At 36.9% G+C, this 14194-nt stretch overlaps 1 protein-coding gene across 1 annotated transcript in view; it reads right to left on the reverse strand.

The window, feature by feature from the left end:
* LOC103480290 (low affinity immunoglobulin gamma Fc region receptor II-like) overlaps positions 1–3273 on the reverse strand; it is an 8861-nt gene extending 5588 nt beyond the window's left edge. Inside the window, exons 1-2 of the mRNA XM_008435176.2 lie at positions 2930–3273; positions 2268–2543 (exon numbers count right to left, since the gene is read on the reverse strand). Coding sequence (XP_008433398.2) covers positions 2268–2543; positions 2930–3242 — 589 coding nt within the window. The 5' untranslated portion in view covers positions 3243–3273. The remainder of the gene's footprint in view (positions 1–2267; positions 2544–2929) is intronic.
* Between the last annotated feature and the right edge of the window lie 10921 nt (positions 3274–14194).

The raw sequence follows: 14194 nt of genomic DNA on the forward strand, positions 1-14194 counted from the left end.
CTCACTCTCCAGTCAGCAGAGCTTCCTTCACAGTTCAGTTTAATTTCATCAATAGTAAAAAGTTTCTCTCTGTCAGGACTCAAAGTTAGAGACGCTGCTGGATGAGAATCTGAAATACAAGAAGAAAAAAAAAGAATCCAAACAGATCAAGAGAAAGACAACTGACAGTAAAATCTGTTTTTGTGTTTTACAGAATTTTTTTCCTTTTTGAGTTTACATTGTAGATTTCAACAGATGAAATGTACTGTATGTGTAATCATGAGTTTAATAAATAAAGCATATTCATTAGATGGGTAAATGTGTCTTTAAACAAGCAATTCTGTTATCTTCTCTATTTCAGCACACTGTCCCTGTTTAATTTTTATTCATTAAACTTATTTTTCTCAATGTTTTTTTTTTTTTTTTTGCTTTTCATTACTTTAAACAGAAATGAAACTGCATTTTCAGTCAAAATGAGAATTTGTTTAAATGACAGTCAAACGTACAGATTATTACATTTAATCACACTGACCTGCAGACCAGATGAACTTTGGTACACTATAATCAGTCAAATACTGTGGGTTTTTCCATGCAGCTCTACATGAAAATCCTGCCGTGTGTTTCTGTCCATGAATGATGAAGTAGTTCTCTACAGTCCCATTGATGCTACCAGGCAGTGGATCATATCTGTATTTGTACTTTGATAAATCAGGAACAGCTTTATACCAGTAGAACCTCCATCCTGCAGATGAAGGTTTAACCTCACAGCTCAGAGTCACTGAGGCTCCAGGACTCAGCCATGATGGAGACACAGTGAGGACTGACTCTGGTGCTGTTGGAAAAATATTTGAAGATATGCTTTTGTTTTGGTTTTTTTCTTCCATATATACAGTGAGGAAAATAAGTATTTGAACATCAGCCCATCAGCAAAAATTCTTGCCCTCAGAGGTGGCCTTTAAGAAGTCCACCTCCACTCCATTTATTATTCTAAATTTAAAGCACCTGTTTGAGGCCGTTGGCTGCATAAAGGCTCCTGTCCTCTCCACACAGTCAGTAAGAATCCAACTACTAACATGACTAAGACCAAAGAGCTGCCAAAGACACCAGAGACAAAATGGCAGACCTCCACAAGGCTGGAAAGATCTACGGGGCAACTTCCAAGCAGTTTGGTGAAAAAAGATAAACTGTTGGAGCAATTATTAAAAAATGGAAGAAGCTCAACATGACTGTTGGTCTCCGTCAGACTGGGGCAGCATGCAAGACCTCACCTGGCAGCGTATCAGTGATCCTAAGAAAGGGATGGAGGTTGTTACCCAAAATCTCACAATACATGGCCCCGGTCATCCTCCGTGACGACTTGGTGTATTTACCCACAGTAACCTTGTTAACAGTGGTGCCATCTCTCTTCAGGTCATTGACCAGATTCTCCTGTGCAGTTCTGGACTGATTCCTAAACCTCAGTGAGAGCACTGAAGAAGGGTCGTGACTGGGTCTTCACCCCGAAGCACATAGCCAGGATTAACCAAGGATTGGCTCCATAAGAAGCATAGCAAGGTTCTGGTGTGGCCTAGTCAGTCTCCAGACCTAGACCTGATAGAAAATCTTTGGAGGAGCTCAAACTCCGTGTTCCACAGCGACAGATCAGAAACGTGGCTGATTAAAAGATGATCTGTGTGAAGGAATGGGCCAAAATCGCTACTGCAGTGCAAAACCAATGAAAAACTGACCTCTGTAATTGCACACAAAGGCTGCTGGACCAAATACTAACATTGATTTATTTTCATAGGTGTTCATTTGCAGCAGTAACACACAAATCAATTAATTAAAAAAATCATTGTGATTTCTGGATTTTTTTTAGATTATGTCCCTCACAGTGGACATGCATCTAAGATGAAGATGTCAGACCCCTCCATGAGTTCTGAGTGGGAGAACTTGCAAAGTGACGGGGTGTTCAAATACTCATTTTCCTAGAAAGATAGATAACATGTATAATATAAACGTGACATTGCACGCACTCATACGGCTGTGATGTTTTCAACTTGTACGAAAAAATTGCAATTAAAATAAGCTTTGAAAAGAGAAGACTCAAATTCTTAAAATTAAAACACCGGTGCTATTATTTTTAATTGAAAACATTAAAGGCCATTAAATGTTATCAAACTCATCGTTATGCAATTCCTCAACATGAAGCAGAATTCAAAGCAAAAGCTGCAAAACATCATGAACGTTCATAAAATAGCCTAAGCCGTCAAACTCAGGAGGTCAAACCAACATGTAAATTAACCTACTGTTTATAATGATGTTGACTGCATTGCTGAACTCTCCTGATCCAGACTCACACCAGTACACTGCTCTGTGGTACTGGGGACTGATGAAGGTACATGAGGATCCAGTCATTTTCCCCCAGTTGGAGCAGTGTGATAAATCTGGTCTGTAGTTTGATAGTGTAAATCTCCTCACTCTCCAGTCAGCAGAGCTTCCTTCACAGTTCAGTTTAATTTCATCAATAGTAAAAAGTTTCTCTCTGTCAGGACTCATAGTGAGAGACGCTGCTGGATGAGAATCTAAAATATGAGAAAAAAAAAAGAGACCAAACAGATTAAGAGAAAGACAACTGACAGTAAAATCTGTTTTTGTGTTTTACAGGATTTTTTCCTTTTTGAGTTTACATTGTAGATTTCAACAGATGAAATGTACTGTATAATTAATCATGACAGAAATAAGTAAAGCATGTTCATTAGATGGAAAAATATATCTTTTAACAATTGTTATCTTCTCTATTTCTCCACCCTCTCCTGTCCCTGTTTAATTCATGAAACTTAGTTTTCACAATCACAAAGTTTTTTTTTTCTTCTTCATTGCTTTTAACATAAACTACATTTTCAGTCAAAATGAGAATTTTTTTAATTGACAATCAAATGTACAGATTATTACATTTAATCACACTGACCTGCAGACCAGATGAACTTTGGTACACTATAATCAGTCAAATCCTCTGGGTTTCCTCTTCCAGCTCTACATGAATATCCTGCTGTTTGTTTCTGTCCATGAATGATGAAGTAGTTCTCTACAGTCCCATTGATGGTACCAGGCAGTGGATCATATCTGTATTTGTACTTTGATAAATCAGGAACAGCTTTGTACCAGTAGAACCTCCATCCTGCAGATGAAGATTTAACCTCACAGCTCAGAGTCACTGAGACTCCAGGATTCAGCCATGATGGAGACACAGTGAGGACTGACTTTGGAGCCGTTGACTGCATATTGCCATCTCCAGATTGCCTATGAACTGTACAAATTGACAGAATGTAATGAAACACACAAAAGTGTTGTGTGCCTGTGTGTACATTCATCAGCACCTGAAGAAACAGCTAAACTCTCTTCTGTAACTTTTAGTGATATTTTTCCAGGACACAAAGAACCTCTGCTCTCTTCACTCCTGTTTTATGTAGGAAACTGGAATAAATTAGAAAAGACCTTGTAAGGATACCGGATAAAATTGGTTAAAGACTTTGATAATCCACAGAGATCTTAAAATACCAATCTAACAGCAGTAGCAGCATCATGTTTTTCCTGTTTTACTGCAGGAGGGACTGGTGCACTTCAGAAATGAGATTCCATCACGACGGAAGAATAAGTGTAAATATTGGTTATTTTAATTTCTCACTTTCTTCCCAATCGACAATAACCCAGACGGTCATTTATAAAGGGAATTATAGCTCAGACTTCCCTTGAATGTTTTCAAGGGTTCGTCACAGAAATCTGATCTCGGTTCCATTGTGTTCAGATGAAAAGGTGGAAGAACAGCACCACCTACAATCCTGACTCAGTTACACCAGGTGAGTCAGGAGGAATTGGCCAAAATACCAGCCAAGATTTCCAGCTCGAGTAAAGAAAAAAGAAGAATGTTCTTTTACCTGGAGGGTTTCCACAGCAGAGGAGAAAACTGAGAACTAAAGCACAGATTAAAATGTTGTTAGATGTGAAACAAAGTCACGGTAAAGAAACATCTGCAATACATTCTACAGAAGTATGCAAATGCAATACTTCTGCATAATGTATTGCATTTTCCTTTGCAGAAGTGTTTCATAATACCTTATGAAACATCTTTCATAAGGTATTTCAACCTTACGAAAGGCATTTCATAAGGTTTCAGATCCAGCAGTGTGGGTGGAAACGGAGCATTTAAGAAATCTGATTGTGCCACAGAGATGAAGATCTGCTGGTCTTTGAATGTTCAGTGATTTATCTGGAATCAGTGGAAGAATAAAACTGACCTAGAGTAATCAGTTCCTGTAAGTTAAACACACACACGCACACACACGCACACACACACACACGCACACCAACCATGTTAGTTTACTACATTACAGGTTTGGCTTTCCTCTCTGACTTAACACCCTGGTTGACCTCTATACACAGCAAATTCAAAAGTGTTAGATTTCCATTGTTGGTGTTGCATGTTAAAAATACAGTGTTAATTCAACACTTGTTTAGTCTAATTCAACAACATGAGCGTTAGTTTCGCCCTGCGACAGACTGGCGACCTGTCCAGGGTGACCCCGCCTCTCGCCCAGAACGTTAGCTGGAGATAGGCACCAGCAACCCTCCTGACCCCACTAAGGGACAAGGATGTAAAGAAAATGAATGGATGGATGGATGGATGGATGGATGGATGGTGTGTTAGTTTCCCTAAAGAGTAGGTGTTATTCCAGAGAGTTAAATAAAAGAAACTCTGTCTGGTGTTGATTTCTAAATGAACACTAGTACCAATTCCGTCTGGTGTTAATTAGAGATCATCACCAGACAGCTCCTCCCACAATTGCAACGCATTTGTGACGTCACGCGTTTGGGGAGGCAGCAGTATGGCGTCTTGTCTGGAGCTTATTATAAGAAGGTAAGTTCCATATTAAAATGATCATGTTTTTGACTATTTTTTTATGGATGCATTAATTTTCTGTTTGTGCAAGAGTATCAATTCAAATACATAGTTCGCTTAACATACGTTTATTTGTTTGGATATTACGGTATACAACTGTTTATTATTTTTGTTAGCAGCTAAAGCTAGCCAAGCAGGCAGCACAAGGTGTCGGGTGGTTAACCGAAACATTAAAACTGTCAGAAAAATCTGAAGGCCATTTGAGTTAACATTACGCAGCTGGAGGGTCGTTTTCTTTAAGTTTTTGGCTGTAGACTGCAAAATGGGGGCTTGGCTGTGCTGGACCGGTGGCTTGATCTATGCCACAGGTGTCAAGCTCCAGTCCGGGAGGGTCACTGTCCTGCAACATTTAGATGTGCCGCTGCTGCACCCCACCTGAATACAATAATTAGGTGATTAGCAGGACTCTGGAGAACATATCTACACAATGAGGAGGCAATTAAGCCATTTGACTCCGATGTTTTTGTACCGGTGGCATATCTAAAATCTGCCAAAATGTTTTTTTCTTCATTAGTATGTCATGTTGGAGACTGAAGCCTGTTATGACTTCAACACGTTTTTTCTGACAGGTTGGCACGACTTTTAATGCTGTTCAGAATGTTTCTGTAAGCTGACTAATTTCTATAATACCTCATGATTATGTGACACTTAATGTCTGAGTTGTGTTCATGGTAATTATTTCTGACTTTGTCATGCTTTATGCTTTATCTAGCAAGTGGTGAAATGCTCTCCAGGCTAAAGGGGGGCAGAGTATTTTGGATGAATATGATGGTGACACACACAGGTGGGTCTGATTAGTTTTGCTCGCATTTCTTTTTAAAATATTTATTATCCTAATGTGTCTGCTATTTTTCTTGTTTTCCTTCCTGGCTGATAAAAACAGGCATGTCAAGCAGTGGACCATGTTGTCAGATATGTGCAGGTATGTTCTAATGATCCTATTTCTTTATAAAGGCACTCTCTCATTGGCTTCGTTTGCTATTTGAATGTAACTGTGCTATATATTATTGATAATTTTTTATTATTTGTCGTCTTAGCATTTTGCCAAAGATGGGAGCCAGTGTTGAAGACTTCCTCACTGGTGTGGAACCATGATGGCCCTTCCTCCTGCACGTTGATGAAAATAAGAGGAGCACAACTTCACCATCAGTGATCACAAGATCATCCATGGAAGCTTTCAATGATCTTTCAAAGCAGACTTCACCTTCAGTGCAAAGTCCCATTAATGTGTGACCTTTGTTGTATATTGCTGCCAGTGCTGTTTGATGTTTTTATTTTGAAATAAAAGTAGATTTTATACCGCAACTTATGTTGGTATTTTTGTAGATTCAAGTGGCATTTAATGTCTTTTAAAATGAATTTGGGGATTATTGACTGGAATTTTCTGGAACAAAAGTGTTTATTGGCTCTAGTGCCCTTTATTTGATGGTGAATTGACAGAAAAGTGGGTAATGAGAGAAGGGGAAGACATGCAGTAAAAGCCGGAGAGCGAACCTGCGACAGCCACATTGAGAACTAGGGCCTCCATATGTGGGTTGTGCTTAACCCCTGCGCCACCACAGCACACCCTACCAGTAGTTTTTTAAAACTCAGATTTTTATGTTCTATATTTAACCCACTTCTGGGTTAAATTAACACATTCATAGTGTTACCTATTGACACTATACTATGTTAGGCAAATGAACACTGTGTTAAATTTCAACTACTGAGAGTGTTGATTCAACTCTTTCACAAATAACACTTTCGAAAGTGTCATTTTAACACAATGAAGAATGGACCAATTTAGACACATCCCAATCTACTGTGTATGACCTTTGTGACTTAAGAGCTTCATACTGTTTATTTACATAAATGGGGACGTTCACAAAGTTCTGCAACGTTCCCTGTCCATGTCCTTAATAAATTATAAAGGTATCTAATAAGGTACCTTTATAATTTATGTTGCACAAGAGGTGAGGAAGCAGAAACTAATTTGGGAGACAAAGTCTCAGAGCTACAAGCTATAGATGAACATTCAGATTACAGCTCCTCTGACGAAGATGTCAAAAATATCGTCAGTTTGTTCTCATTTCCTCACGTTAACTTGCAACCAAGATGGCATTGGAATCAGACTCATTAAAAATATCAATTCAAATGGTAAGCATTTTATATCTGATTGAAGATGAGCATATTTGTTCATTTTAGATGGGTTTTTTAAAAATTATTTTTCAAATTAAATGGTGTAAAAACAAAAATCCTTCTTCCTCAGAGAGAAGGAACAAGTCCTCAGAAACACTGATTATTATACAGATAATGGTAAAGCTTTCTATACATATGAAATGTGCTGAAAGTCTAAATTTCTGTACGGACACTTATCATGAAGGAATTTATAATCAGGGCCAAACTGTGAAAGTAGTAAATATATGTTTAAAACAATCTGCAGCAAACTAAGCAATCAACCAACATTCAGCGTTTCTCTTCTCTGTTGACCACAACCATTAATGTCCAAACATCTAAAGATGATTTTACCGACACGATTCAAACAGAAAATGTAATGTACTTACACAATACTCCCAGCACACAGAGCAATATGTGGTCCATGTTTAAGTCCAGAAACAAAATGTTTCTGCTCCTGTGAGCTCCAGAAATTCAGATATTTGTCACAAGAGAAAAGCTGAAACTAGCAGAATGAGTGAAAAATAGTTGAACGTTGTCTTCAGAGAACATTCATCATTGTGGTTCCTTCTTTTGAGGAAACTATTAATGTTTCAAACATTTCCCGTTTTGGCCATTAATTTCCTTTTTTTGCCACCACAAACACGAGCTACTTGTTCAGCCACCTGCTCACAGACTGCATGTTTTTATTAAAGGTTGTTAAAAAAATATTTCGTGCAATAAGAAAAGTATTTGCAAAACTGTCTTATATGAGAAATGAAGCTTTACTGTGGTTATTTAAATTCGGCAAACACTGGTTAATTTGCAACAATATGGTTAGTTAAAAGGAGACAATACAGATTGGTTAGCAAGCACAAGTAAAGATGTTACCTTTTGCTTGTGTTCAAAGTCTCCATATTTTCAGTTGTCAGATAATGAAATTATTTTGAAGAGTAAACATGTAGCTAAACTATAAATCAACCTGGTGACTGTAGTAAACTTCACCATTTAATATTCCCATTTTAATTTTAATTCAAAACAATGCTGTTTTGAGAACTTTTGATGTGTTTATATTGGGGATTCTTTCCATAATTGCATTGCTAGACACATTTCAACTGGAAAGAGAAATGGAGTCTAGACAAAAGCTCAATCTGGAAGACTCTAGTCGCACCTGCCTCATCAATCAGCGCCTCCCTCCCTGCAACCTGGACCTATCAGCGCCGGTCCAAGCCTCGTTCCAGCCAATCATCGTTTGGGCTCCAGTTCAAAAGGACCTTCACCCATGGCCTAATCTGCTCACCAGCAGCTGGCCTACATCTACCAGCCTCGCCATCATACGCTTCGGCGTCCCCCGCTGGCCTTCATCTAACAGCACCTCAAATTTTAACGCCCCAGTCACCAGCAGCTGGCTTACATCTACCAGCCTCTCGCCATCATACGCTTTGGCGTATTTTTATGTTCATTTTGCCATTAAACTCTTTTAATCGCTTTCTTTCTCTGTCTAAGTCTCTCCAGATTGAACATGTTTTCTGAAAAAACAGTTCTATCAACGCATGTAGTCATGTTTTGTGGCAAGAGTCTTACCTGCTTCTACTAAAAGTGACTCTTGTTGTTTCCTGTGTACAAACACTGAGGATCAATAGAACCTGACTCGTAGTGGATCTTTGAGAACGCTGATGAAATTCACACCTTTTTTTCTGTCCCATCTCAGTTTCCCATCTAAAACGAAGAGACAAAGTTATCTATAGCGAAGAGAGACGATTGTAATCAGACGTCGGTAATTAGGCAGAAACTGTATACACTTTTGTAACCCATGTCAATAGGGTATACGCCACGGACTTCCGTTTTAGCACTTCCGCAATTTTTTTGCCACATATAATGGTTCCGATGCACAGGCAACAGTATGTTAACAGTGGCTCCTCAGTAGCTGCAGGACTATTAATGATGCCTATATAATTATTCAGACGTCCTGAAACGCTCCAACAACAAAGGATTTAAGTTGGATGTGTCAAAACTTCACAATAACTTCGAAGGTAAGCTAATAAATCGTTTGTATTCATCATAATGCCTCATGTCTGACGTAGCTAACAGTGACAAGCTTACAAAGGTGCTACGTAAACATTAAGTGTTTTGATTATCTGTGGAGTGTGCAATCTACATATCTATGCTGTATAGATAGATATAGATATACATCTATCTAAACATAAAGATCTGTCTATATTGTGCCCAAGCTATCAGTCGAAGCTAAAGTTAGCTTCCGAATGTAGCATCTAATTCGGAAAATAGCTAAAGGGCGATTACGCTTAATTTTTCACTATCTTGAGCTTTTTTAATGTGTTGTACTTTAAAAACTACAACACATTTAGACATTTAAAACCTAACTAGATTATTCTGTACTAACAGCAGAATAAATAAAACATTTGTGAAACCTTCTAATTGATTTGTGAAATTTGTAAAATATCAATAATAGATTCCAGAACGCATTAGATCTGAATTATTAAATTGGCATTATTTGTTATTTTAACTTTACGTTTTCTTTCTCTTTTTTTAATCTTTATTATAGTTGGAGTTGCACTAATATTGCAAACAACTTTTCTCCTATTAACTTTTTTGGTTTTCTTTATATATAGAAAGTATTTTTATCAGTTTCTCTTTTTCCGTTTTATATACAGTGTTTGCTTATACAGTATTTTTTTTATTTATTTTTACCTTAATGCTTACCTGGTCAGTTGAGGTGAAAATGTCAGAACCACATGTGGACTGAGCTGGTTACAGCAGATCAATCTGAATCTTTATTTCTCATTAAAACGACTTCTTGTAATTTTAAGACATTGTTATAAAATTGCATCTTTATTCTGCTGTAACGACATTCTTGCATTTAAAATTTCTTGTATCCTGACCTTAATGCTCCCTCATACAACTCACAGAACAGATGATTGAAATAAAGGCACTTTTTGAAAATATTTTCTGTGATTTTATTATAGAAATTGAGAACGGGAGAAATCGATTAAAATCCAATCTGGTATGAAAATAAAATGTTGTAAGTCATATCATCCAGCCTTATTCAGTATATTAAATTATATGACTAACAACAACTTAATATTCACATTTCTTTGCTGGTATAACCTATAATGTGTTGCATTTTAACATCTCACTTGAATTCCTGATCTACATGCAAATACTTGATATAACGTAAACACCAAAAAATGGGGAAAAAAAGGTTTGTGAAATGTAGAGTATTACAAATGAGATTCAATTTTATTGTAGGTACAAACAGGATAGCAAAATGAACAGTGAATATATAATATACTTCCTAGCAGCTGATCAGACATCGGACTTGTTTGTCTTTACTGGTGATGAAAATGTGTCACTGGAGGAGAGGAAGACCTGCTCAGCCCTGTCCAGGATGACTGCAGTGTCAGGGTAGCCAACAAAGTCTGCAGGTAGATTTTTGCATATCTGGTGCTCCGGCTTCCAGATCATAGTTTAACCAAGTACAGTAAAAAAAAAAGTTGGTCCACGTTGTGATGATCCGGCAGACCGTGGAGTGATGGACGCTGTCAGTTGGTCCAGGGGCTTGGATCCAATGGAAAGGTAATCGGCACAAAGGTTCAATCAAGGCTCAGAAACGCATCGCGAGGTGTTGTGATGCAAACCTGAAAAATTAAAAACAAAAAAAAAAAACTAACAATCGTCCATATTTAGCTGCACAACGTAATCAAAACTACTAAATCCTCAGCTCTTTTTGAGAGTTTTGCTTGAAAATAAATTGACAATATCTCAGGAAATTAAATGTTTAAGTGAAATAGTTCTGGTATATCACAAAGAAACTGCAAAAAATGTTTCAGAGGTGTAACAACACTGAAGTTAATGAGTAAGAGTGAACTGAAATATTTACTACTTAGAAAATGCATGTTAGAAAGTGTGCAGCTGAAATTAATTTAAACTACTAGCAGGCAAAGCACAGTGTTCGCCTAATATCTGTACCAACAATAATACAAAAAATGATGCATATAAGAGGCATTAGTTTATAAAAGTTGAGGCAAACCTAAATTTACTATTTTAAAAACAAAAGGCAGCGGGAGGATGTAACTTCATAACCTCATTTCTAAGCAGAATCTCAGAGGAAAAAAAAAGAGAAATTACGTTGTGTAACGTAAGAACAGATTATAGCAGCCAACTGGAAAAATTCACTCTAACGTGGATAATAATTATGAAACAGCAAAGGTAAATGTCATTTTCGGGATTCGGGAAATACGTGATTTGCACCATTTGTTCTGTGGGTTTTTTGTAAAGAGAAGGTTTTGGACCTTAATCTGACTGACAACTTGTGTGGTTTGGATCGGGCTGAAGCAATGCTGCTCTCGGCTGTTCTTAAATTACCGTGCTCGGTATCGGAGGGGCTCGTCGCTCCGACTGCAAATATAAAATGTATTTTAAACAATTGTCATATAAACAAAAACTAAGGAGTTGCCTAAAAAATAATTTCATACTCCATATAACACAAACGCATCAACACACACATTGCCTTACCTTGTGCCGAATCGCTGCCTCTGTTCTCAGCCTGTTCCCGTAGCAGTGGATTTCCTCCGGCATTATTTTCCTCCAACAAATTATTCCAGTGAACGAASCRCGTACAGMTYCCTTTTAACCTCCGTCTTCCCATTTCTGACGCTGGATCTTCAATATCCTCAACCTTTGAAATAGCAGGCAGCTACAAACCGGGTGTTAGCTSTAGTGGCTAAGTTTTGGCTACAGTCCGCTGTCGCCTTGATATCAGCAGGAAAATGAAACAACTAAGCACTGGATGGTACTGGCTAATTACTGGACACGACGGCACACCACAAAACTCGATTGTTGTACCAGAAGCTCACAGATATTTTAAGTTTTGCATCTTTCTCATGGTACAGATCTTGCAGCTTTGGCTGAAAACAATAGGAGCAAGCAGGACCCGGAACCAATCTATGTGGCATAAATTCAAACGGAAATACGTCACCACCTCTCGTGGCATATACCCCATTTAACAAATATGAATTATAGCCTGTAATACACAACATTGCCATTAGGTGGCAGTAAATGGTTTCAAAGTAGTCTAAAGCTACAGTGATATGCGCAGAATATGGGCTAGAATAACCAGAAGAAGAAACGGGGAAAAAAACGTTTTGTGGTCATTTTATTGACAAAACTCAGTTTTATTTTCAATATTTTTCAAGAATTAGTTTTCATCGATGGTTGATTTTTGATTCTTGTGTACCCGGACCCAGAAGAACTTTGTTTTTGATATTGAATTTATTTGTTTTCTTGCTGCAAATCTCCGGTGAGTTCTGTGCTATAATTAGCTTCGTTAGCTATCGATTAGCCACAAGCTAATATTTTGCTGTTATGTATTAAAAGTTATATTGTAATTTCATTTTATAGTTAAAAAAAACAATCGGAGATATTTGTTTATGGGTAAGAATGTATGTTCTCTACATTATGTTTTGTATGTGAATTAGCAATGCTTACGGCTAACTCACAAAGGCTATTCTGCTAATATTGCGCCTTTTTTATTTGAAATACTGATGCTGATGAAGTATCTAGTGACAGTGAGTTATTTATTCCACTGTACGGAATTTAAGAATGCTGGAAAAAGATATGTCAATTCAGTGAATATTAAGTTGTGATGTTTTGTTGAGCTAAAAGACAAAATTGGTTATCGCAGTTGGAAATGATTTTATCTACATGAAGTGAAAAGATAAACTTTAACTGAAGTGACTTAGAATGGTGTATCACACTATAGTAAAGTATATTTCTGCTATATGCAGGTTGTTGTTTTTTTTGTTGTTGTTGAGAGACATCGCGTGAAGAACGGATCTAAAAGAGCAGATGTCAAAGAAGAACCTTCTTCTGTTCCACTTGATCGGTGGGATTACACATATTAACACTACCCGGGTAGCTACCATATAACATTCAGATCTGAAAACTGAACTGAACTGAACTGAAAACAAATCAAAGGTAAAGAAACTTTTGGATTTGACTGACTTGACTTAGGACTACTAAAAAGAAAACACTGACTGTTTTGTTCTGTTTCATTATTGTCAAAATGTGTGATAAATATGTGTTTTGTTCAACACATTGTTTCCCTTGCTCCTCCTGAGTTGAACCTAGTTCTGATGCGTGTCAGGTGACTTCCTGTGTCAAAGGAAGTCACCTGATTCCTTTGTCACAGGTGACTTACCAGATAAGTACACAATCTTACACTTTAATAAAAATCAACTTGATCAAATAAACCTTGGATCCAGGTTGTTTTAGATTTGCCACTAAGTGGCAACATTTTTTCTTTTTCAGTTCAGTAAATCTATTATTTAAAATTTAATAAAAATCTCTAATGATTATTACTACTTGTAATATATAATAATAAAATTGATCGTTTTAAAAATAATTGTTTTTAAAAAATTCATTTATATGTATTTAAAAACAAAAATTTGTACTCGCATTTTATGGCTTGTTATAACCACCAAAAATGATCAAATTAAAGGTTATATTATTTTTTTAGCTTAATATGCATCAGTTTTTTCTGATAGCTATCAGTATTCATTTCCCTCATCTTTTTTTAATTTATATTAAAATGATGGAATTCAAAAAAGAACACATTAAAAACAGACATAGTGTTCATGTTATTTAAAGGGCTCTCAGTATTAAGCCTCCAAACATTAATAATCTTCATAAATATCTATTTTAAGAATAACCTATTTCATTCTCTGCTATTGTACGTTGCCATGGCTCCCCTTAGTTCTGAATGGCATTTTTTTTTTACATGGCAAAAAATAGTTGTTACTGAAATGATATTAAGACCAAAGGTGTTTTATTTTATCAACAGTTTATCACACATCACTAAAAGTTTCTGAGGTGGCCCGGCGTGTCAGAATGTTGTCAGGTCATCATGTTGACTTTATCATAATTCCCTTTGCCTCACTTTGAAGAAGATTCATATCGTCTCTGCTTACAGAAACTGCTGCAAAGCTTTTATCCTAAAGTAGTTGCTCATCAAACTAAATCTGAAAATGTTTGAYTTTGGAAAGATTTCAGGATTCGTGTTCTCACGCAAAACTCTTARGAAGAGATTTTGTAACAAAGTTGGCAAACTTTTTAACAGAGTTTGCA

Source organism: Poecilia reticulata, linkage group LG18 (genome assembly GCF_000633615.1).
Source record: "Poecilia reticulata strain Guanapo linkage group LG18, Guppy_female_1.0+MT, whole genome shotgun sequence".
NCBI classification, from domain to species: Eukaryota; Metazoa; Chordata; class Actinopteri; order Cyprinodontiformes; family Poeciliidae; genus Poecilia; species Poecilia reticulata.